We start from the raw sequence: 26,255 nt of genomic DNA on the forward strand, positions 1-26,255 counted from the left end.
TTTGGTGTGAGACTTGCTAGTGATATAACTATTCAGAAAATTAGTGCCCAAAATATACGTTAAGTTAAAGAATAATCTCCTTGTGGTAGTGTAGGACAAGCCAAGTGACCAGTACAGGCCTTACATACACATAACGACAGGGACTTGCGTTCATCAACCTTCGGACAGACCACACATGGTCAGAATATCAACGCTTATACATGCTGGGGTTACCGCCCTTGGAACGGTCAGTGAAACAGAAGTTCATTGGGGTCTCACGGGATAAACCAGGAAGGTTAGAGAAACCAAACACTAGTTCATTCGATATTTAATTCCATATCAACATAAATATTGCCAGAGAAAAGTTAGAACAATTGAAATGTTGTTAGCCATGCAATATTGTATACGTTTTAAGTCAACATCACAAAGTAGATAGAACGTTTAACTATCTAAATAAAAAATGAATAAAAGTTAACTTAGCTGACCGATCAAACTATTATTTTCTGAATACATATTTATAGCGAATAACCGCGGGATACACTCAACATACAGTTCGTTGATAAGACGACTTGAATAGCCGTTCCAGTATGCTTTCTTATGGTGTTGCTTACAGAAAAGTTAAACGAAAATGTTTTCTTGGAAATAGTTGAGAGAACTATTTACTTCCCCACAACAAGGCTTTGAAAAGCCAATATAAAGCAGCGTATTTACTTAGGTAAAGAGTATTGAACGTTCACTGTCCGACTTACACGCAGTCATGTGCGTTCAAAGGACGGTTTCTTTATCACAGCCTTCGATCGCCGGGTTGGAAATTTGTCAAGAGCTTCTTTTTCAGTCTTTATTAAATCTGTGAATTCTACGACTTCCTTCAAACACGGCCTTTCACGGGGGTCTTTGTCTAAGCAATTAATTATAAGCGCTCTGGTTTTAATTGTGAATATTTCCAAAGTCTTATCTAAATTGAGCATGGCCTCAGGATTGACTTTGTCCGCGAAGTCATACAATGTCATCCTTCTCTCACTGCCAAACACAGCGGGCACTCCATAGTGGATCATCTCAAGAACGAGCAACCCGAACGAGTAGATATCGGCTGGCGGCTCGTAACGCTCCTTACGAAGCACTTCCGGTGCGAGGTAAACAAAGTCACCGGCCTCGGTGGTCTCACGGTAATCCGGGAAGTGAGCGTGACGCGGGAGACAGGCTCCTGTAAGGCGGACATTTCCCTCCTCGTCAAGCTAGAAAGAGAAATAAAACGTTGTTTTTTTTCAAAAGTTAATAGCCCAGAGAACTTTTGCTCAATTTCAAGGTTTGACCATGAAAATGATCATGATCATGATCATCATCATGATGATGATGATCATCATCATCATGCATATTTTTATTTTACCGATCCATGACGAACGAACCAGCAAACGTACCGTGATGGTGTCTTGTGTGAGCTCCATGTGTACCAACCCCTTGTTGTGTAGGTACTCGAGCCCGCACGCCACCTCGAGAAGCATTTCCGGTACCAAATCACGCCGGCTGCAGAACCCCGTCGCCAGCCATTTCCGGAGTGATCGCAGGTCACCGTCGTACACGAAGGCGGGGGTAGGCGTCTCTGCGTTGTGGATGCCCAGGAATTCCGCGATATTCGTATTTCGACAGGACAGGCACCTGTGGTCATTCGTTATAATTTATAGTATGGTGATGTACATGCACTACGAAAGATGTTGGTGGCGTTACTGGGAAGTGAATTTCTCAGTGCTTTGATAAATGATAATAATGGGCTAACTAAATCTTAACGGTGAAAACCCGGATATATATGTTCAGTCAAAGAGAACAACTGAAATAAGAAGTGTGCCCTTAACTGCAATTGCAGTACAGATTGTATATACGCATATTTAATAGATTTTACATACGCACATTCAGCAAAACTGCTTAGAATTTCGTATACTTATAGTTAAAAAATATTACCTCAGCTTTGCCACTTCCTTAAACGTGAAATCCACGCCAGAAGATGGAAGGTATACGCGGATGGCCACCGGCCGCTCAAGGCCGTTCCGTACCAGGATGCCGCCATACGATACTGTCCACAGCCCTCGGATGTCCCGCCGCCGCGAGTAATCAACCTCGCCGGAACTGTTGTTCATAAAGTCACACACATTAAACGCCACGGACTGCCCCTCTCTTCCGTCCACCGTAGGTTTAAGAATTTGCAACTCGCCTCTGTTGAAGTCCTCGACAAATATATATCCCTCCCCGTATTCGCGGAGAGACTTCCGGAGCGACTCGGTGGCCTCCATCATTTCCACATACTCATTTTGATACATCCGTTCAGTATCCAGCCTCTCTTCGACATGATTGAGCAATAACTGATTAGACAGAATCATTTCCGGAACTTTGCGTTCAATCGCGTTTAGATAGTCCCGTGGTCGTTGCATGAGATAGTTAGCTATCACTGACAAAGGCGGGTCTATATTTTCCTCGCCCTGACGACTACGGACGTTTCCAGAACACAATTCATTGTACATCACACGAGCACAATCCTCCGCCACGCTGACGGGGTTGTTTTTGTACTCATTTACTTTCATCTTGTTTTTAAACGGTTCGAACACAGCTTTGAAGGGTCTTGTAACTCTCCCCGCTAATTTGATCGGCATTTTTGGCTCTGCTATCATTAACTTCAATTTCGTTGGCGATAGTGGCATAATACTACACCTTCGTGATTTTCCAAGAGTGGACATCCCGTCTGACGATACCGACGAAGACTCACCGTCAATTTCCCGTTCAATACTTTCAAGTTCTTCTTGTAAAATCTGCAGCTCAAGTTTTACCTTAGAAGTAATATCCGCCTCAATCTTTTCCACGATTTCTTCATCTCTCTCCCACTGTTCGACGTAAGCCATCATCTTGTCAAAGAACGCTTCCTGAATGTGGGTTTTGATCCACTTCCAATCACCGAGGCCCATATCCACCTTGGGAATCTCATCTCCGCTCCATCCGGTTGTCAGAAACTCCTTACACTTCTCCGAAGACAGCAATTTCAGAAGTATATGGTAAAGCTCCTCCGCCTTGGCGTCCACTTTCTTCCTCTGCTCCAGAAGAACGGTGTGGGACTTGTCCTGGAGGCGGGTCAGGCGTTTCCTGGTGGCATCAGACTGGACCTTGAGGTCCATGTCCGTCATGTCCAGCCTCCGCACGACAGCCTTCAGGTGGTGGACCGTTCGCCTTTGCACGTTCTCGATCCATCTGAAAGACAAATCAATATATCTCATAATTCCATGTAGGTGTACTATTAAGGCTCATAAATTTCTCATTTATTTAGAGTGTGTCCATCACTGTAGTTTGAAATACACGGACAACTTTCTTCATGCTAATGTGCGCAACCAGACAGAGAACTAAGTCCAAGCTATATGCAATGTTTGACCTCTTTTTAACAACAACCAATGTAATGCAGTCTATTTACTTGTACGACTGTTTAATCCGCTTCTCAAGCGCGGAGATGTAGAGTTCTTTGAGTGAGTCTAGGAGTCGCCGGAAGTGGTCGTTGATATAATCCTTGTCCGCCTGGACGTCTTGCCGCGCGCGCTCCGTGGACAGGAACAGTACTTGGGACTCGTCAAAACAAGGCCAGCACGCCGACAGCTTGTCTAGGGTTGGTTAAACGGATTTTGTTTCATTCTTGGAAGAAAAGCGCTGAATATTCTTTTGCTCAATGGGATGGAGAGTTGAATTTCTATTTATTTAAAAAATGTCGGTATACGTTAAAGAAATAAGGAGATGGCGCTGCTGATGCATTACGTTCTTCAGTTACCAGGTATATCAAACGAAGCCTTGAAAAATCATCAACGCAGTCAGTGCATGACATGTTTGAACACAAAGGGTTGCATTTCCTTGTTTCATATACTACGGAACCAAGATATGTACATGTCAAATACAACAAATTGGAGAAAAACCAAATCAGTGTATTTTCAGGAAACTATCCTAGTTGTGTTAGAACTACATGGATACAACCACAATAACTGTGCATGTGTCTCACCTATGGCGTTCTGTTTCACTTTCTCCACCTCACTTTTCTGGACGAGATCTACCCGGTTGCAAACAAACAAGGCGGACTTTGGGTCAAACGTGGATCGCCGCCCCGTCACGTCTGTTGTCGATCGCTGCTGCTCGATCACGATCTTCAATAGGCTCAACAACTGCAAGAACGATGGAGGGAGGGCGTACATGTCTTGCATGTTCTTTTTTTACATAACTGCATTACAGAATAGGCGTCTTACAGCAAGATTGGGCCCTTCTAAATGGTTAGAAAGGTAATAACATAAAGTCGCAGTTGGTATAGGCTTACACGTTCATGGAATCATTAAAAATTATATGACAATACATAAACCCTCTTTACAGTGATCAACATTCCCCAATTTCTGAACAAAGTCTTTAGCATATAACAAGCACAAGCCTAAGTACGAGGTGCTGTCAAAAAGCTCCAGGAACTTTTTGACTGCACCTCATATCTCCTTTCATCAAGCCATATTACTTGCTTCAACTTCATTTTACAAAATACAACAGTTTATCGTGGTTATCATCAAGATGATTTCCAAGTCTCGAAACCCTTCAGAATAAGATCATTTAAGAAATAGGGATCATATCTTCAAGGCTGGCTTCCTGTACAGCTTGTTCGTTGTTACATAGATTACTTATCATTCTGGGTTGCTATTTTTGAAAGGCGTATCCAACAGGACCTAGTTGTATTCTAACCATTTCCACCACCCAACCTACCCTGTCCTCCTGCACGCCGCCCGCGTTGTCGGTCTTTATGATGTAGACAAAGCCCCGGATGTGGTGACCGGAAATGAAGTTGACCAGCTCCGTCTCCAGGAACTCGTTCTCCCCGATCCCCGGGGTGTCAACCAGAACCAGACCACCCTGAAAGGAAGACAGAACTTATAAAAATATATTGTCGAGGATATGTGTTTCATTACTTTTGGTAAAAACTCATTGTTCAACTTCACTTCGTTATACTGAACAACGTAGCTAACGTCATCGTTGTTAACGTTCAAATCTTAACTACTTTGTAAATTTAAGAATAGAATAGCTACCAACTCCAGGGAAAAGCATGGATTAGAGGGAATGGGATAGTCTTAAATGAATTATACTTTGTTGTCCGCCATATTGCACGGGTATTTAATCGCCGAGACTTTATTAAGAGGCGATTGGCCTATCATCGTAAATAGGTCATTTCCTTTTTACTTAAACTTCCTGCTTTAGGTCTGCATAATTAAAGTATACAGGTGTATCCATTCAGAGAAGTCGATGACAAAAGTCTTACAGGATTGATGATCGGTATGTACGTATTGTTGAATTGCGCCTTTACTTCAGGGCAGAATCAAATGAAAAGGCGCAAAAAGGCATTGAGATGGTTTGCAAAGATGTTTCATCAGGCGTAAGAAACGGATTTAAATATGAAGACGTAAACAATATTGACCTATTATGTTATTAAAAAAAGAACATTTATTTGCATATGCAAATAAGTGTTATAGTATTTCTCGGTGTGGTAAAAACAGGCTATAGAAATGATGAACTCCAGAAAGGCAAAACATACAAAAGTTGTATTCAATGAATACGTCTTTAACTTACTAAAGTTAATTAAGATTTGTGTACCTGTAGGAGAGGCAGCGGTAGGAAGACTTGCACTTCCTGTACATCATGGTGCTCCCGCTCGCTGGCGGACTTCATAAACGCAATCGCGTGCAACCGCTGCATCCCCTCAGTGTCAAGGTCGAATACGTCATCCGAACGCATTGGCGTCTTGTAGACTATGCGCACGTGGCGCCGCGTGTGGTAGCGGACTACGGTTATGGTGGACGTTGAGCTGTTGTTGTGTACCGGAAGCAGGTCGTCTTCGAGTAAAAGATTGAGAACGCTAGACTTTCCTGCCGATGTTTCGCCTGGAGGGGAGAAATATATGTTAGTATTAAGTTAAAGCAAATGAATTACAACACATCCGTACTAAGCGTGTAATAGGAACGTTACTAAGGGCCGTAATCTTTGGACTTGCGCCCCTCTCGCAGAACCGAAATTTATTTTTTAATTATTATGTAAGTTGGCAGGGTATTCCCCAAGAAATGTTTAACAATTTCTAGTCTGAAATGGTGCAGTTTGGTGTATTTTACTACCTTTTGATCCTAAATTGAATTAGAACGTAAACGTTTAGATACACTTGGATAGACAAAATAATGCGAACTACTTTAGCATTGGAAAAAGGGTTTATCTTAAAATTAAATATGCCATTGTACACGAACCTTATTTGTTAAGTCGTAAATAAATCTTTGGTCTGAAAGAGCTGAGAGACAGCACTAAACGGTGCCAATTAAAACTCAAGTATCTTTGAATAGTAAACTGTTGGCTTAAAGTACATTATTAACCAATTAAAAATGAGCATGTGTCTGAGGGACTTCAAATCAACTATTAACCAGCTCCTCAGAGCGTCCTCTTTGAAGGTCGGTTGTGAAATGTAATACTTCCCAGTTCGAATCTACCCTAGTCATCACGACCGCAAAAGTGGGTAGTGAGGTATTCACAGTGGCGTTATCGCCTCATTAAGGTGTCAGATTGATAGTTCACAGCTATTTGAGCCATTACAGCATTAGGGACAATATCACGCACTTCCAGCGTGCCTTGCAAAAAAAGGAACCAGTCTTGTACGCAGCAGTGAAATAGGATCTATATTATAAATATATTCCTCCCTTTGTGAAATGCACAAAAAAGAATAATATTTTACGTTTAAAATAAAAAAAATCTCAATTATATTCCTGTTCGCATTTAATGCAATGTCACCCGGCGACGCATCCTAATACTTATGATTATGACAGCAATTGAGAAACCGGCGCTCGCCCACTGGATTTTTATTTCCGGAATGAAATATTACGACTTAGATCTTGCATAAACCACCGTAGTAGTGCGACATAAATGTTCATCGAGTTCTTTTTATACACTTAAATAAAGATGTTCTATTTTACGCAGGTGACATACGTGATATCTGTGCTTCACACAACCAACCCTCAATATTAATATGTAACTTAGTATATGTGTTTTTGTGATACTTTTTGTGTGAAGGCCATGCTGGAAATAAGTAGTATGTCTGTAATGATTGTACACTTAGCATGTAACCTTCGTTAAATAAAGTTGTTATTATTATTATTATTATCAGACGCCTGTGATCCAACTATACCTGCCACTATGACAAGGCATTCCCCTTTTTCAATGTTGGCGATCTGGGTGTCACAGTCCGCTGCCAGATTACTGCTGGTGCCCTCCGTCCTCAGCAGCTCCTGCACGAACTCGCTGTCCGGTCGCTTACTTTCTGCTTCCGGTCCCTGCCGGTTGACGATGGTCTTCATATCGCGCATAACTTCCGCCAGCTTAATGCGCCGCTTCCGGTCATCCTGTCCCGCACGCACCATAGAACGCTCGATCTGAAACACGAAATACTCTTTGACATTACTTCAATCAGTTTTACAGGGTGAAAACAAATACAAGTAACAAGTAATGCACCAGTCAATTGTAACCACGCCCCCCCCCCCCCCCCCAGGTCCGCGGATATACAGGGGATAGCCGGGGAAATGGGCCGAGATATTACCTTTCAGGTTGCCCCACAGTGCCGGGTGAATGCGGTGGTTTTGTCTTCGCTTTAAATATAGCGGGGAATGGGCCTTACCTAGGGTCCCTCGGGTTCGGGGGCATTTGGCGGGGATTTTACCATCTGTTCGTCCCCGCAGGGCGGGGATTTTAGCCGGGGTTGGCTGGACCGAAAGTCAAAGTCCCCGCTATTCCCCGGACCTGGGGGGGGGGGGGCGTGGTTACAATTGACTGGTGCATAAGGAGATACGGGGTCAGTCTCTTCAAAATGTGCTGCTAAACACAGCTATATGTATAGTTTGATCCGCTAGGTGGCGCTTAGATGTCTATGAATACAATTGTATAATGTGAGGTTTCCCGCAAAACAGTAGTCATGGTTTTGTAAGAAAAATACATAAAATGTGCTGGTGGAATATTGCATGTTCTTTTCCATGTTGATAACAAATCATTTATATTCATTGACTCAATATTCTGGATCTAGGTTTAGTGGTCGGTATAACAATTTCGACGAAAAGAACGCTATTTAAAGGTATTTAACGTGTCACCTTGTGAGAACACCTAATATGTATATTTATCGGCATAAACTACATTCCTCTACTACGAAAACTCCTATTTTCCTCAATTTTCAATATTTGAATAATGAAAGAGTGTTCTTTTGACACACCTATTGATCTTATTTCAAAAGACAATAAACGGAAATATTTTGAGCTAAACATTGCAAAACATTTAGCCTTGCAAAACAAACCGCAATCGAAATGTACCCAGATTAGATATCAACTATTTTTGTTCATACTTCCTCTTAATGTCGTATTCAAAACCATTATAACAATACATCTTAACCCACATACTTTGAATGTCACAATTATTAAGTTTAGATAATTTGAAGAGGGTTCTTTTTCTTATTTTGACCAGCAGCACATGTTTCCATTTCGGCATTTTGCTCACAGTTAAGTAATAATTCTTAAAGATGCGCTCTTACTCCCATATAAGATGTACCACACTATTTCAATTGTGTTTATTTACCGAAAAGGATGATAAAATATCGTAAACATTGGGTCTATTGAAGGATACCGTGTTTAATTTACAAGAAAGAGGCAGAAAACATGGCGTTTCTACAATATGAGATAACAGTTGGAGCGTTTTCAGCTACTAAATACACACTTACAATCTTGTTATTAGTAAAAAAAAATCCCAGAAATGTATTATTTAGTAAGTAGTTAAATCTGCACTCTCACAGATTTACCATTTTTACAACTTTTTTTTAATTTTTTGTCTTGGAAAAATATCTGCAAAAAACTGCGATCTAATTTTTGTCAGCAGTATTATTTAACCGCTTTCCATGGATTTTCACAAAAATTAGCTCGTTCCAAGACAAAAAAAAAGTTGTCAAAACGTTCATTCTGTGAGAGTGCAGCTTTAAAGGTTTATCACTCAAAATATATGTTTATTATACATGTGGATGTATTGATTTTAAAAGCGAGTGTCACTCTATAACGAAAACAAACATCCAGGTCTGACATCACCCGTGCCTAGCATACTATCAAATCAGGTCTGACATCACCCGTGCCTAGCATACCATCAAACCAGATCTGACATCACCCGTGCCTAGCATACCATCAAACCAGATCTGACATCACCCGTGCCTAGCATACTATCCAACCGGGTCTGACATCACCCGTGCCTAGCATACCATCAAATCAGATCTGACATCACCCGTGCCTAGCATACCATCAAACCAGATCTGACATTACCTGTGCCTAGCATACCATCAAATCAGATCTGACATCACCCGTGCCTAGCATACTATCCAACCGGATCTGACATCACCCGTGCCTAGCATACCATCAAATCAGATCTGACATCACCCGTGCCTAGCATACTATCCAACCGGGTCTGACATCACCCGTGCCTAGCATACCATCAAATCAGATCTGACATCACCCGTGCCTAGCATACCATCAACCCAGGTCTGACATTACCTGTGCCTAGCATACCATCAAATCAGATCTGACATCACCCGTGCCTAGCATACTATCCAACCGGATCTGACATCACCCGTGCCTAGCATACCATCAACCCAGGTCTGACATTACCTGTGCCTAGCATACCATCAAATCAGATCTGACATCACCCGTGCCTAGCATACCATCAAACCAGATCTGACATCACCCGTGCCTAGCATACCATCGAAGCAGGTCTGACATCACCCGTGCCTAGCATACAATCAACCCAGGTCTGAGATCACCCGTGCCTAGCATACTATCAACCTGCGACTGATGCAAACATCCAGGTCTGACATCACCCGTGCCTAGCATACTATCAAACTGCGACTGATGCAAACATCCAGGTCTGACATCACCCGTGCCTTATATACTATCAATCTGCGACTGATGCAAACATCCAGGTCTGACATCACCCGTGCCTTATATACTATCAATCTGCGACTGATGCAAACATCCAGGTCTGACATCACCCGTGCCTTATATACTATCAATCTGCGACTGATGCAAACATCCAGATCTGACATCACCCGTGCCTTATATACTATCAATCTGCGACTGATGCAAACATCCAGATCTGACATCACCCGTGCCTTATATACTATCAATCTGCGACTGATGCAAACATCCTGGTCTGACATCACCCGTGCCTTATATACTATCAATCTGCGACTGATGCAAACATCCAGATCTGACATCACCCGTGCCTTCATATACTATCAATCTGCGACTGATGCAAACATTCAGGTCTGATATCACCCGTGCCTTATATACTATCAATCTGCGACTGATGCAAACTTTCAGGTCTGACATCACCCGTGCCTTATATACTATCAATCTGCGATTGATGCAAACATCCAGGTCTGACATCACCCGTGCCTTATATACTATCAATCTGCGATTGATGCAAACATCCAGGTCTGATATCACCCGTGCCTTATATACTATCAGTCTGCGATTGATGCAAACAACCAGGTCTGACATCACCCGTGCCTAGCATACCATCAACCCAGGTCTGACATCACCCGTGCCTAGCATACCATCAACCCAGGTCTGACATTACCCGTGCCTAGCATACCATCAACCCAGGTCTGACATTACCCGTGCCTAGCATACCATCAACCCAGGTCTGACATTACCCGTGCCTAGCATACCATCAAACTAGGTCTGACATTACCCGTGCCTAGCATACCATCAACCCAGGTCTGACATTACCCGTGCCTAGCATACCATCAACCCAGGTCTGACATTACCCGTGCCTAGCATACCATCAACCCAGGTCTGACATTACCCGTGCCTAGCATACCATCAACCCAGGTCTGACATTACCCGTGCCTAGCATACCATCAACCCAGGTCTGACATTACCCGTGCCTAGCATACCATCAACCCAGGTCTGACATTACCCGTGCCTAGCATACCATCAACCCAGGTCTGACATTACCCGTGCCTAGCATACCATCAACCCAGGTCTGACATCACCCGTGCCTAGCATACTATCAACCCAGGTCTGACATCACCCGTGCCTAGCATACTATCAACCCAGGTCTGACATTACCCGTGCCTAGCATACTATCAACCCAGGTCTGACATTACCCGTGCCTAGCATACCATCAACCCAGGTCTGACATTACCCGTGCCTAGCATACCATCAACCCAGGTCTGACATTACCCGTGCCTAGCATACTATCAACCCAGGTCTGACATCACCCGTGCCTAGCATACTATCAACCCAGGTCTGACATTACCCGTGCCTAGCATACTATCAAACTGCGACTTATGTGATTATAAAACATGTACACTGTTTAAATAAGGCTTGAACAGCAGTTACAGATAATCATTTTTCTGACACTGGGACCTTTATATGATATTGACCACACTAGCCATGGCGAACAAGAAACCGCCCATAGCTTTGAGCAGCGCGTTTACAAGAAAAACACATAAGATTCTTGCTCAATCTTAAATCTACACGGGTACCTTTTCCTTGGCGTTACTTTTTGCCTGCTTCTGCATGTGCAAACGGAAGCGGTCCAACATTTCCTCCACAGAGTCAAGGCCATCCACCGGAACTCCATGCTCGTCTGCCAACGTCATGGCGTCCATCACGTCTTCCAATTCTGTTAGCATCTGTGACGTTATCGTCCGTTTTAAGCCGCTTCCGTCCGTTGCATCCACTTGGTTTGTTTCTGTATCACAAAGTTCATCCGAATTGTTGTCATCGTCCAGTTCTCTTTGGTAAATGACGCCTGTTGCGACAACCTCTTCATGAGGCATTTCCGGTATATTCTGCGTAGCCGGAACATCCGTTTGCTTGTCTTCTGTAATGCTAACGTGGTAAATTTCATCCCCATTTTTATCATATTCCAGTTCTCGTTGGTCAATTTCATTTTCGTTCGAGTAAATGCTTCTGTCATGCTGTTCATGTGTCTGAGATTCAATTGTTTGAGCATGTCCATGTTGCTCAGATAATCTACCAGCGCTAGGTTGTCGGCCCCCGTGGCCTGACAAAGGCGAGACGCCATCTGGAGTTTCTAACAATATTTCTGTATCAATTCTATGATGATGTTTGTCAGTATATGAAGCGTTTTCAACACTACGGTCATTTCTAAAGCCACCGATAATGAATTTAGCACATCCTGTCGCTCGTTCGTTAAATACACGTGTCTCTGAAATTAAATGATTAGGCTTTATTTCAGCTAGCACGTTCCCTCCGTTATCGACTGGGGTAATTTTAAAGGCACCACTCGACGCAACCTCATCCTTTAATACTTCCAGATCACCAGTTGAATTCGGCCTATCCGTTTTTGAGCGATCTCCATTTGGCACAGCAGTTTGACGGAAAACATCCGACGTTCTCTTGAAAGTCTCTTTAACTGGTTTTGAAGGTTTTCTTTTTGATTTCACCCTGTATTCGTTTTCACGGTCGCTTTTTGTCTTTGAAAAATACGCTTTTAACCTATCCATTATTGCGTCTTTTAACTGTCTTCAGTGTGGTTTCACTATTTTATTATACATATTATTCCGCATGTTACATATGGATAAAGAAATTTCAAACTGACAATCCTTTTCTTGTAAGTCCCATTCATCGACTGGTGAGTCCAATATCATAGTGGAACATTCTAAATGTACACCGAGAATAAAGTCATTGCCAGCTTTGGGGGATTCCCATTAAAAACCAGTAACCCGAACCATTTGTATGGACACAAAGAGAGCTCCTATATTTCAATCAGTATACGACCATTAAAACTTAGTTAAGTCGTTACAGCTTTATAGACATTACGTTTATTGGAGATAGAGATCTACAGGTGCAATTGTAGTTGGTTATCATATGATGGCATGATTATTTATGAAGTATACAATAACGTTGAAAAAAAGAATATAAAACAGCCGAGTTGAATTTCTATATTTAAATATTACAAAGGGAAATGAAAGGTTTTTTAGGTTTTCAAGAAGACATTGTAAAGATTATACTGACATATTTCACAATCCACGGATGTACTTTTAACTCTATAAGTTGTATGGTTTTATACATCTGAATGGTTTGGACTATCCTGTCTTGATGTAGCAACCTTTTCTCCAATAAAGGTCGTTTGTGCTGGATCTTCATATGGCTTTCGTTACGCCTCGAGTTTACCCAAACTCGTAACATTTTTGAAAACTCGGTTGATTTGGACACGCTGACCGAAAGCTGTAGTTATGACAATGGGTGGATGTTATAAAACATCAACAACAACAAAAATCCCCGCTTTGCTTTATACAGTAGATGCGCACTACTTTTCATGGTAATAAATATTCATGAAAGGTTCCACAACATTACATATAAGGTCAACTAATAGCTCTGAATGCGGCACGAATTCCAATACGGCCACGTAATCAATGCCAATTACCCTGCACTGTCACATGATGAATAAGGAATCAAACTCACGGTGCTCAACTTCAAATGCTGAATTAAATCATTGTGAAGCATTACGAATCTAAGTGATATACTCAGCTAGCGACACAGCATGACATGGGTACTTCAATACGTCAAGGGCCAGAACTCTGGAATTCCTGGAGCAAAGGGTCGCAATTTATTGTATCAGGTGCACAATTGCACATGCTGCTTATCCAAAATTGGTTAATGCAAGTAGGTGAAAAGTATTTGCAATTCACGCTTTACAAACTTTTCAGATAGACTAACGGGCAGACACAGGGACACGGAAGCGAATCTAACCAATACCCAAATAAGAACCGACTTGCGACTTTGCACAGTTGACTTTTATTTTGGACATTTAACTTTGATTGAGACGGTACATTGACAATCACTGTCAATACTTAATCAACTAACGTCAAAAATCGCCCACTAAGCTCATTTATGTGTCGCCAAAAACCACGACTTGAGTTCGATCGACCTACACCGAGTGTAGTCGTCAGCAATTTGGCTTATTCTTTTACGTAACGGATGGAACTTACTCCTAAACCGGCGGGGTCATTAAATACACATTAAGGCAGTTCGCATTGAATTCATTTAAACTAATTCGTAGTAAATTCATTACATGATTTAGACAATAAGGACGACGGCGGCTGATGGTGTGACGATCATATTTGATGATAATAACTTCCAATCGTCTTGTCGGGAGCGCATATCATTCTCATTTCCAAATTAATTAAAAATAATTTTAATGTCAAAGGAGTCTCCACGACTTTGACACATGTCCTGAAATGGGGTCCATTTTCTGTCCATGTTCAGTATGTGTATGAATATATATAGGGAACAAGCTTTAGTAACGGTCACCATGACAATTATCTTGACAGGGTCTACTGACTAAAAATTAATATATTAGGGAACTCTTCTGATTATAACCAAATTTCCAGAACGCAAAAAACAAGTTATTCAAAAGCAGCTGATCGAAAACCGTTTTCTAGTGATCCCGAAATTATTAGGGACCTTTGTCTTCAACAATTCATGCAAACGTTTTTCTAATAAGTCAACATGACCTTAGTCCTTGCCTACTGACCCCAAAACTAATAGGGATAATCTTCTGGCCTTCTATATAACCATATTTAGCATTAAACAAACACTTGATGCCATAAACACAAGGTATAGATCAGAAACAATTGTTTGATGTGTCTCAATTAGGAGACGAAAATACTAGCTCGGTTATTGTTTAAAGTTTAAAGTTAGAGATTTAAGTAAGTTTGAAGTTTAAGTTGTGTTTAGCCTACGTGACAATAAAACGATCAACATGTTTTTCCTGTAAGCCGGACTCGGCTACTAGTCATTAAAAAGTTATTGATCCTAAACGAACGTGTGACGCCGACGACATCGAGGACGACGACGACTCGGACGAAGAAGCTGGACATAGCAGATCGTGCGCAAACAAGCGTTTCTTTCAGTGTCGTGTGTGTGTGTGTGTGTGTGTGTGTGTGTTTACCCTTGAGTGTTCAAAGGCAGCTTTTAATATATTGACAATATTCCAGTTCCAACTGAAGAATGTCACATTGCAAAACTATGTGTTGATCAAGGTATTCTATTTCATAAACTATTGGACCGGAGAATCAATCGCATAATGTGCACATTATAAGCAATATAAAAACGGATCGATTACTTTTTCAATCAATTTTAAACAGGTTGAGGTTACTTCCTGATTTCTTAAGTACTTGTCACAATGTCAATGACAATCAAATAATTAATACACATTCAAAGAAACGTAATAGTAAGACTTCGATGTGTGTGCCAATATTTGTCGTCGGCAAACAGGAACAAATATGTGTATCAATCTATTTAAAAAGCGGCTCATTGCGTACACTTGAATGGGCATCGAGCATATTGAATGTATAAATGATCGTTAAATTATGAAATTGATGAGTGCGCACCGAGGTTCCTTGAAGAAATTATTGAGGACGGGCTCAAATGACTTGTTCAAGTGACTGTACGTTCATGATACAAATGTAGCAGCAACTCGCATCCAAAAACGATTTGCACAGAATGTTCACCGGGGCTAAGCAAAAAATGTACTAATATGAAATTCACTGCAAAAACCTTATTTGTGAAATGTAACAAGAGTATGTAATCGTAAGTAAACTGATTCTGTTTTCATGATAAAGATACGAATCTCGTGCTAAGATATGCTTGGTAGGGTGCCTCGTGAAACCGTGCACGATGCTTGGTGACACCTAAGACAGATGGTATCATTAGATAGGTTAGAGAAACACGAGTTACAATCTATGTCGAAAAGAGGAAAGGAAGTATTAAAGGCTAGCTTTTTAGCTTTGAAATATTGCAAATTATGTTAATACACGTCCGATTCCATTTGAAATAAAGAACAAAACTAGAAATGCAATGAATGTCATCTATAGTGCATTTTGGTCATTAATTTTACATGGATCCTTTTATTCCAATGGATACAAAGCTATGACCGTGTACTTACCCTTGATTTTATAGATTCCGACGAGTTTTGCTTGATAAAATGAAGCTTGATGCGTTCCTTGATTTCGTCAATATCATCCAATCCATCAATGGGAATTTCACGTTCGTCACAATACGTCATCGCGTCAATGACGTCACATATCTCCTCGAGGTCGTCATGGATATCCGGTCCGTCCAGCAAGTCCAGACTGGATATTGACCCGCTCGGTGGTAGAAGGAAAGAAACCGGCATAGTCCAGAATCTTGGAGTTAGAGACTGCTGGGTAATTTCCACATCTGGATTTTAGCAATGTGTGCGAATGAACCTTTTACATTTCATATAGACAAGTCACATGTTGCGCTCACAAGGGGAACTTTAGCACATAGTAGTTTATCCTTAAATGATCCAACATTTTCTTTATCATCTAAGTGCACAGCATTTGTTTTTAAAATACTATCCAACGAACATTTATAAAGAAAATTATTATTGACTCTTCTACTTAAAACCGAGTTGTACTGTTTTGTAACAATTGTTGCGTTTAGAGCATTCTGGAGAAGTTGAGCTTCATGCAAGATTTATTTTTAAATCACATCATGTCTCTGGTTCATATCTGGGGCATTTATCAACTCCACGGATGGAATACTTCTTAACTTTTTAGGACATTTTAGCTGTTCAATCACCCAAGCGGAAATCGGTGGATACCCTGCTTATTCATTCATGGTTTTAAAATTTAAGAGACCAAAACTTCATCATACATTTATGAAGTAAAGCATCCAAGAAAACGTGTGCAGTTTAACCAATAATAGAAGAGCTTTATAATAGAGTTCAGCGAAAAAAAGACACTTTTACATAAAACCTTCAAATTCCTTCATGTACATCATGAAATATGAGAAGTTCGAAAATCGGTGGAGCGATGGAATGTGATTTATTACGATTATCCTAAAATGTAATAAATAGTAAAGTTATACATTGAAAGTTTCGCCTACCAACCTACCAGTTTACTTGATATAGATGGGACTGTCAGTCTGCCCATATTTCATAGTGCCTTCGTAGAACAGGGTAGGGGCTAGTTCCGACTTAATGATATATTAATCAGCAGAATAGCAAGCGGACTTCCATTTTTAATCAAATAGATTCTGTATATATTTGTATTGTGACGATTTTGTCAACTATGAAAACGAAATTTTTCCCCTTTTGACGTCAGCACCTCTGTTAACAAAGAAATAGTGTTTCATTAACATAAGCAACATCCGGCTGGCACAGGTAGAATATTGCTAATGCCTTGAATTATACAACTAATGGGCTTCTATGATATTTTAGGCACACGCATAGCTGTTGTCATTAAAGTTTTCAACCGGATGCTTTTTCGTAAAATTACAAAAATGTTTTTTGATCCTAGTTCTGCTTATGATATTGAGATACAGCGATGACACAGCAAGGATTTTACATCACAATTTCATTCAGAGTTTGCCTTTGTGTAAAAGTTGTCAAATTTCAAATGCACCCGCAATTAGTAGGAATCATAAAACTCAAGCTAGTTCCTTACAATTAATTTCTATTGAATCTCGAGGAGCTTGAGCCCATCACCTCTTGACTGACAGGAACATGATCTTCACTTGAGCCCATCACCTCTTGGCTGACAGGAACATGATCTTCACTTGAGCCCATCACCTCTTGGCTGACAGGAACATGATCTTCACCAGATTGAGCATTGGAATCCTCTAGCGTCTGATTCAGCTTTCAAGGGTATTCTAAATGTGTCCGCTTTGCTGTTTGTTTATTTGAGATTATAAAGGTCTGCCCGTGCCCAATGACGGCATTATAGTTTTACCCCGCCATGACGCCATCATGACTTAAATTGTGCGTTTAAATGAGATAGAAGTTTCAGCAAGTCGCAGTCAAATCCAGGCATTGGAAGACTTGAAGAAACAGAGTTAGATACAAGAGATCTGGGTGCAATACCCTAGCTCTTTGTGAAGAGACCTTTTTAACGTGCTCGGAATAAAGCACTGATTCACTGAAAACAACTTTTCTGGGTTGAACCAATACTGATAACACCATTTTCCCAGTTATACACTTTATATGCCTCCAAAAGCTAGGCAAGGGAACTACAGGTTCCATATTTTAACGTCTTTCGGTTTGACACGGTCAGGGTTTGAACCCCAACCTCCTGCACCCAAAGCGAACACTCTACCATTGAGCTATCATGGCGGTTCACCTTTTGCAACGTGCACAACTTCTTTTATACGCTTTTCATCATGGCCCGTTACATCGTATAAAACTTGAACACTCATGGGGAAGGAAACGGTAATACATAACTTGGCCATACATAACTTGACGTATTTAATAGCAACAATGTCTTGTGTATACAGAACAAGAGACGCTTAACAGGAACTAGACATTCAGATGACAGATGGCAGGCTTTCTATGTACAGGTTAAAAAACATGAACTTGTAAAAATGATTTTTACATACATGTAAAACAATTCATATGCATTTAAACGTATAACGATCTGCAACAACAAAACATTTAATTTTGTCAGAATTGACTAATAGTTTGATTGTAAATTTAACAATAAATATATCAAAACAACAGTCTCAACAAACAATTATATTGATATTTTTTGTATTTTTACTTGTAAGGAGTAACCGTGTGATTTAGAACTTAACATCTTGTAGATATGTGCAACGTGTATTATCTTTAAGATAGTTGGAACAAAAATGTTATAGGAAAAAATAAGTTTTTTTTTTTTAGGTCTAACCTATATTCTAAAGAAATGTTAGTGAAATATATTATGAGTGATAGTTAATACATACACAAGCTAAAAACATCATTTCTGCTTGAATCAAATATTTCACTGTTGTCATAATAAATACATGCAATCTTCTCTCCTTTAACAAGGGTGAGACTCATTAATATAGAAATACTACAACAGTATTTATCAAAACCTTTAACAAATTCATCTTACTTTTAACAATCGGAGACATTTTACAAAACATAAAAAGTTTGGTGAAAACTGTTTGACTAGTTGTAGGTTGATCTTAATAATGTAAAATATTTCCTTAACTGAATAGGCACTTGTGTGGCAGTTATACAACAGCCACAGGGTGAACGCTCTCTGTAATTTTTTGTTTTAGTTAAAGAAGGGAAATCACTCACAAATAATTATACAACCAGAGTTATGGGCTATGATACTCATGTGTGTATTTCCTCTCGCAACTTTCGTACAAAGTTTCATTTTAATAACTTGAATGTTTTTCAAGTTATGCCCAAGGATAAAGTTTTTGCATGGTGACGATGCTGCCGGCAATGATACCAAGGTTATCACAATAACGAAGACTACTTTTGTTTAAAAAAACAATGAGTAAGTTCTTCTTAAAAAAAACCCAGGTGAGCTAATAACAAATCTGTATTTCATAACTCCAGACTTATATTCTTTAAGTGTAGCAACAACCAATCAAGTGTAGCAACAACCAATTGAGTGAAGCAACAACCAATCAAGTGAAGCAACAACCAATTGAGTGTAGCAACAACCAATTGAGTGAAGCAACAAACCAATCAAGTGTAGCAACAACCAATTGAGTGAAGCAACAAACCAATCAAGTGTAACAACAACTAATTGAGTGTAGCAACAACCAATCAAGTGAAGCAACAACCAATCAAGTGTAGCAACAACCAATTGAGTGAAGCAACAACCAATCAAGTGAAGCAACAACCAATCAAGTGAAGCAACAACCAATCAAGTGTAGCAACAACCAATTGAGTGAAGCAACAAACCAATCAAGTGTAGCAACAACCAATTGAGTGAAGCAACAACCAATCAAGTGAAGCAACAACCAATCAAGTGAAGCAACAACCAATCAAGTGTAGCAACAACCAATTGAGTGAAGCAACAAACCAATCAAGTGTAGCAACAACCAATTGAGTGAAGCAACAAACCAATCAAGTGTAACAACAACCAATTGAGTGTAGCAACAACCAATCGAATGTAGCAACAACCAATCAAGTGTAGCAACAAACCAATCAAGTGTAGCAACAACCAATTGAGTGAAGCAACAAACCAATCGAGTGAAGCAAAAACCAATCGATCGTAGCAACAAAAAATCGAGTGTAGCAACAACCAATCCAGTGAAGCAACAGCCAATCAAGTGTAGCAACAACCAATCGAGTGAAGCAACAACCAATCAAGTGTAGCAACAACCAATCAAGTGTAGCAACAACCAGTTGAGTGTAGCAACAACCAATCGAGTGAAGCAACAACCAATCAAGTGTAGCAACAACCAATCGAGTGAAGCAACAACCAATCAAGTGTAGCAACAACCAATAGAGTGAAGCAACAACCAATCAAGTGAAGCAGCAACCAATCATAGAGCCATTAAGGTTCACCATGACATTATGTGAATACATGTATTTACATATGATCCTTAAGTTTAAACTTAAATATTTACAAATGACTGCAAAACTTGTTATCACAACATTATACAAATCACTCTCCTTGGCACAATGTTACCAGAGAATGTGGTTTTGTATTTTGGAAGAACCCCCAGGGGAAACCCCATTGTCCAATTTGTTGACCATGAATCAAAACATAGATCATTCTTTCTAATGGTCGGTTGCAACTCGAAAGACAAACTTAGGACGGATACTACATGTACTTTTGGTTCAGAGTCATGGACGGCTAATTTAAAAAATGAACTGATGTATATATATCAAAATGTATTGATGTTGATGTGATGAATGGGCTGTTAAATTTGTCCAAACATTAATATTTTATATATTTTTGCAGACATGTTCAAGTTATTGTTATTATTTTTGTAATGTCTCCACTTTTAATGACCACGCTACTCACATATTTTTGTAGAAACAATATATCAAATACATTCACAACATTTAAAATTTAAATAAAATCTAAAAGAATAATGTAACATGGATAAATAAAACCAAAATTATTGATTATTAACATAAAAAAATAAAAAAAAAATATTAAAAATATTGTAACGTTCTTGTTTATCAAAACTGGAATCCTGGTGTTTTTTTCAAACACAACTGTATCATGACCAGAGTTGGTATAAATGAAACCATCTTAAGTCATTTCTTAACTAACATGTAAGACCTTTTCCTTACTTCGAGACCTCGCTGGTCATTGGGCTTAATTTCTTGATAATGTCAAAAATACCAGTACTTTAATTTCATAACATTTGTTTATAATACTTGAAGCTTTTATGCATTTCATTCATTTACTTTAATTCAACTCAATTTAGGAAATTGACTTAAGTTAAGAATTGAATTAAGATGTTTTATAAATACTGTCCCTGTAAACTTATCAAAGATAAAACCCAAAACTTTGGCGATGAGAGTTTGTTATAGAAGTAAAAACACAACCATTTAAGATTACCCTTAAACAACAATGGAAATGATACTCTATCTTAGAAAATAACTATTGCATAAACAATACTCTGCAATACATGTGTATATAAACAACTAATATCACAATAGGAAGTAAAATATATCACATCAATAAAATATTTGCAAAATCAACAAGACTGTCACAGGAGTGACGAAAACCCCCACACCCTGTCTGGACACAGGAATGGTAAACTATGTCTTTGAAAAGGAGCCCTAACTCCCTCAAAATATTGGCGGATTGAAACCAAAGTGTTAAACGTGTGTTCCAAAACTCATTAAAATTGATTGCAGATGTCATGAGCTATGTCCAGACACCAATACAAAGTTGAAAAGTTCCAAAATGAGATGTTTGTAAGGCAGGTAAATTAATAATGAATTATCTTTCTTACTTTATGATAACAGAGTAGCCATACTCAAATTTTAGACATTATAAACTTTGCAATAAAAACTGTACATTGTATTGATCAATATAGTCCATGGGAATGAATTATGCGTTGGAATACATATATCACAATAGCAAATTTTGGCAAATTTGATATATAAAAACCTGTATAATATAACAAAACTAAACAAATATGAAAGTATTCTGTTTCGACCATATTTGAAATACCATGATGCTCAAAACAAAAGTGTCTGCTGGAACCAAATTTTAAAGTTCTAAATGTTCTTTGCCAAATTCACTAAGACCTCTCTTACATTTGCCTCCTATAAATATAAGCATATGCAGGTCAAATGTTTTATGTATAAAATGAATGAAATGCTAGCACAACAAGAGATTTTGTTCTGTATATTTGTGGAGTATCTCTACGTGGTTTGATCACAAACAATCCATGTTCAAAATAATTTGCTATATAAAATACAGTCAAAATGCATAACATGACACAGAAGAAAATATTGCATCTGTTTTAGGTTCATCTGTTTTCCAACAATTCCAGCAACACTATACACTTTCAATAAGTAATTGCCATACTTTTACAAAATTCTACAGTATCATAGGGAACATCCGATCATCGCCATACCAAGCCCATGTTTTTACTGCATTTGACACCTCTTGCATTTAATGTTCTGCCCCAAAATGCCCTTCATCACCAACTTCAATAACAAACAATGCACAATAAAAAAACTGGAAGATTCTGAAAATTGACTTTCAGGTCAGTTTATACACCCTTATTACCCAATCATAAAAAACTACTTCCCCCACCTAAGATCAAAGGGAACTTTCATTTACATCTGAGTCTCCTAGCAACAGTTCGTCTGACGTTGGAGTCTTGCTCCCCTTCATTTTGTGCTCCTTTCTTTCACTACTCTTACTTCTCTCCCTGTCTCTACTTGATTTAACTTCTTTATCCCTCTCTTTGCCAGTCAAATATCTCTTTTCTTTCTTTTTTTTCTTACTTTTATGCTTCCCTGATTTGCCAGGTGAGCCATTTATAACATCACTTTTACTTGGGGAAGGATTCGGAGAAGGTTCTCGACTACTCTTAATAATTTCATCGGCCCACTGATCATATTTTGAATTGGACTCGGCACTTCCAACACGTTCAGGAGAAGTTTCCACTTCCAGAGTATGTTTCGTATCTTGTTTATTCCCAGGTTTAACTGTAGTCACGCTATTCACATACTTGTCGTTTGTTTTCACAATCATCAAATCACTGTCCACAAAATCGGCACTTTTTCTAGTACTCATCACAGAACCATATAAATCGGAAATTGTGGACCTACTTGTCTGTGATTGTGTTTTATGACCCCTTCCATCCTCTACATCAAATATAAGATCATTCATACTATCGTCTTGGTTATCATACACAGGAAGGGGTGTTATACGATTCGTGGAAAATTGTTTGGTTAATTTAGGGCTTGTCCGTGGGGTGCCATTCGGCCTTTTGACATATTTTTTAATAGTTCTTGCATTTCCATTTGGAATTTGAGTATGTTCGTCAGGACCTCTGTCATGTACACCCGTCCCATTGCCCATCTGACCTATACCTGCCTGCTTAGAATTCCGGTTTTCCACGGAATTTGTGTCCTTCATAAATGCTTGACCTTTAGCAAGGTCAATATCTCTCTCCCAGGCCAGCTGAGCTGTGATGTTGGAGAATTTTCTCTCATCCTCTGAGTCTGAATCACCATCTTTCTTTGACTTGCGAGCCACCTTCTGAAGTTTAAGGGGCCCAGATTTGCCCTTCTTTTTCTGTTCTTTCAACTGCAATATGATCTCGTGCCCCAGTTTCTGAAAGGTGATACCAAAATCTGAGCTGCTGATTGCAAATATTGTGTCACATATTTTTTCTCACAGGAAAATCAAGGGCTGTTTGAAAATGATGGATATTTTACAAAGACTGAAAAAGAGAAATACGGGCATACTATTTAAAAAAAATAAAAATCTATGCATCCTAAACCCAAAACATAGATTAAAAGTTTTTTTCTTGAGTTTTTCACGGATTTTTTGACTGCATCTAATAACCCCTATTGTCTTATAACCAGTCATTTATGGTATTATTGATCCGACTGGATTTTTAACTTGCTTAAAAATTAATCAGTGTTTCACGCAAAAAAATAAATGATCAGCATTCAATTAATCAAAAAATACAATATTTATCTTATGGATTCATAATTGATAAATATTAAGCTATATCAAGACGTACCTTCCAGTTCCCAACAGCAATCTTGCGCTGCCGGGCCTTAGTTTTAGGTGAGGATTTGATAACCACAAGTGCTCGTATTTCTTCCCGTTCCTTCCCATCCTCAGTTGCTGGGCCGGCCAGCTTTATAGAGTATTCCTGATGGAACTTCCGTAGCTGCTTCCTGGTATAACCCCGCTCCAACACAACTACTATTTTTGCCCACTGTAATTAAAAAGAAAAGAAAAATATATGTACGGTAGTTGAAATTTCCAGAAACAATTTTAATGGATGAAATGTCAAACAAAATAACCGAGCTAGCACTGATACGTCTATTTTTCTTGGATAGTCTAGAGGCATAACTAATACATTGTCCTGAATGACCGGCCTTGCTTTACAAACCAACTGTCGTAACATGAGTAGTCAGTGAAATGTGAGTATCTTGGACAGGTTTTGTGTTATTTATGGCTAAAAGTTTAAGATTTTTCACAACTCTGCCACTGAGAAGGCAAGAGCTTTGACAATAACTTGATTTTTTTCTGTCCGAAAACAGACAGGCTTAGATGATAAATACTTTAATTGGACAGTACTATAATAGCTAAGTCCAAGTCCAATATGTACAGGAAAAAGCACCTGTTTTCTCCACTCCTTCTCTGACTTAATGATAACAGACTGGTATGTGTTTCCCATCATGGCAATCAGCATGTTGAGCAGGAGGATGGGAACCAGAATCATGAACACGGCAAACACCAGCTTTGTCAGGAGAGCATAGCGCGTCAGGTCAAAGTCATGGTACTGAAATACATAATTATTTGCTATATAGCACGTTTTTGATGGTCAGTATTATAAATGAATAACAGAGGATTCTGATTATTATGGTGAATTCAAAATAAGAAAAAGAAACAAAAAAATTAACACTGTCTCAACTTTTCATAAGAGAAATTATCACGGGTTGAATTCTTTAACATATTATTACCGCGTCCTTCGTGTTAAAACTAGAAAAGATATTGAAATTTCAATAACATGTGTTCAAGGTATTAAATAAATCTAAATTTATCTTTTCATACATATACACGATGAGAAAAATATCTTTCAGAGAAAATTCTCCTACGCATTAACGAACAAAACCACAAACAAAATAGGCTTCTCTGAAGAATGTTTTGCAGTTGTAACCAAATAGTGTATGCAATTAAAACTATTTTACATTAATTTACAAGGTTTTAAATAACATAAAATATGATAGTTGGATTGATGAATACATTAACTAAAAAAGTATAACATATCTTTTTATTATATTTTTTATTTTCTTGATATGCAATGTTACCAAATTTTGATAACATTTTACATAAAACTTTAAAGCAATCATATTTTATGATAATCATTGAATCATACAGTTTGTTTTTTGAAGCTTCCTCATTCACCAAAATATCTCAACCATGGGCCATTAAATAATGTTCTCTTATGCAAGATAACAAAAAAGTCAATAACCATAAAAGAACGCTTCTTCATTGAATGTTACAACTATGTAGGATTGTTCTGCAATAAAGTCAGCTTCAAATCATCTCTCATCTCAGGGCAATCAATTTTAAATTGGAGAAAAACAATCAAAAACTAGATATTTTTTTTTGGAGAAAGAGCCTATCTCCCCAAGTTTAATATTCCTGGGTGCAAGCATTCTCTAGTTATACAGTGGAAAGGATTTTTTTTACATCACCATCACTGAGACCTATAGCTTGCACTTGCCCTTTGACCTATTGATCCCAAAACAAATAGGGGTCATCAACAAGCCATGACCAACTGGCATACCAAGTATGAAGTTCCTAGGTGCAAGCATTCTAAAGTTATTTAGCAGAAACCATTTTTTTCACCTCAAGGTCTATTGACCTTGACCTTTGACCTACTGATCCCAAAATAAATAGAGGTCATCTACTATTCATGACCAACTGGCATACCAAATATGAGGTTCCTGGGGGCAAATATTCCATAGTAACTACTGAAAACTGTTTACCCCTCAAGGTCACTGTGACCTTGAACTTTGACCATCTGATCCCAAAATCAATAGGGGACATCTACCAGTCATGACCAACTGGCTTTTAAGTATGAAGTTCCAGGGTGCAAGCATTCTTTAGTTATTGAGTGAAAACAGTTTTTTCACCTCAAGTCTCTGTGAACTTGACCTTTGACCTATTGATCTCAAAATCAATAGGGATTATCTACTGGTCATGACCAACGGGCATACCATGT

The 26,255-nt window shown here is 39.0% G+C and overlaps 2 protein-coding genes across 7 annotated transcripts in view; both read right to left on the reverse strand.

Moving 5' to 3' along the window:
* Positions 1–291: 291 nt before the first annotated feature.
* On the reverse strand, positions 292–16,546 carry LOC128217668 (uncharacterized). Of its 2 annotated transcripts, none has more exons than XM_052924972.1 (9): positions 16,006–16,546; positions 7,190–7,433; positions 5,620–5,906; positions 4,738–4,884; positions 4,001–4,160; positions 3,428–3,611; positions 1,936–3,210; positions 1,398–1,635; positions 292–1,214 (listed from the first exon to the last, which is right to left on the reverse strand). In XM_052924972.1, exons 1-9 carry the CDS (start codon positions 16,234–16,236, stop codon positions 735–737), a joined length of 3,246 nt encoding a protein of 1,081 aa, XP_052780932.1. In that variant the 5' UTR covers positions 16,237–16,546; the 3' UTR covers positions 292–734. The 2 variants fall into 2 exon arrangements, with proteins under 2 accessions (XP_052780932.1, XP_052780930.1); XM_052924970.1 differs by lacking the exon at positions 16,006–16,546 and adding an exon at positions 11,573–12,747.
* A 1,768-nt stretch (positions 16,547–18,314) lies between these two features.
* Positions 18,315–26,255, reverse strand: part of LOC128218196 (transient receptor potential cation channel subfamily V member 5-like) — a 60,721-nt gene continuing 52,780 nt past the window's right edge. For all 5 annotated transcript variants that reach the window (XM_052925787.1, XM_052925785.1, XM_052925784.1 and 2 more), the window contains 3 exons: positions 24,645–24,806; positions 24,036–24,236; positions 18,315–23,620 (listed from right to left, as the gene is read on the reverse strand). In XM_052925787.1, the coding sequence (XP_052781747.1) occupies positions 22,598–23,620; positions 24,036–24,236; positions 24,645–24,806 (1,386 nt within the window). In that variant the 3' untranslated portion in view covers positions 18,315–22,597. The remainder of the gene's footprint in view (positions 23,621–24,035; positions 24,237–24,644; positions 24,807–26,255) is intronic.

Source organism: Mya arenaria, chromosome 14, assembly GCF_026914265.1.
Source record: "Mya arenaria isolate MELC-2E11 chromosome 14, ASM2691426v1".
Classification (NCBI taxonomy): Eukaryota; Metazoa; Mollusca; class Bivalvia; order Myida; family Myidae; genus Mya; species Mya arenaria.

Coding starts and splice junctions, on each gene's coding strand:
- LOC128217668 (XM_052924970.1), bottom strand. CDS start 12,559: ATGGATAGGTTAAAAGCGTATTTTTCAAAGACAAAAAGCGACCGTGAA. Junction 4,885..5,619: donor TACCGCTGCCTCTCCTACAG/GTACACAAATCT, acceptor TCTTCCTTTCAG/GGTGGTCTGGTTCTGGTTGA. Junction 4,161..4,737: donor GCGGCGTGCAGGAGGACAGG/GTAGGTTGGGTG, acceptor TCGTTCTTGCAG/TTGTTGAGCCTATTGAAGAT.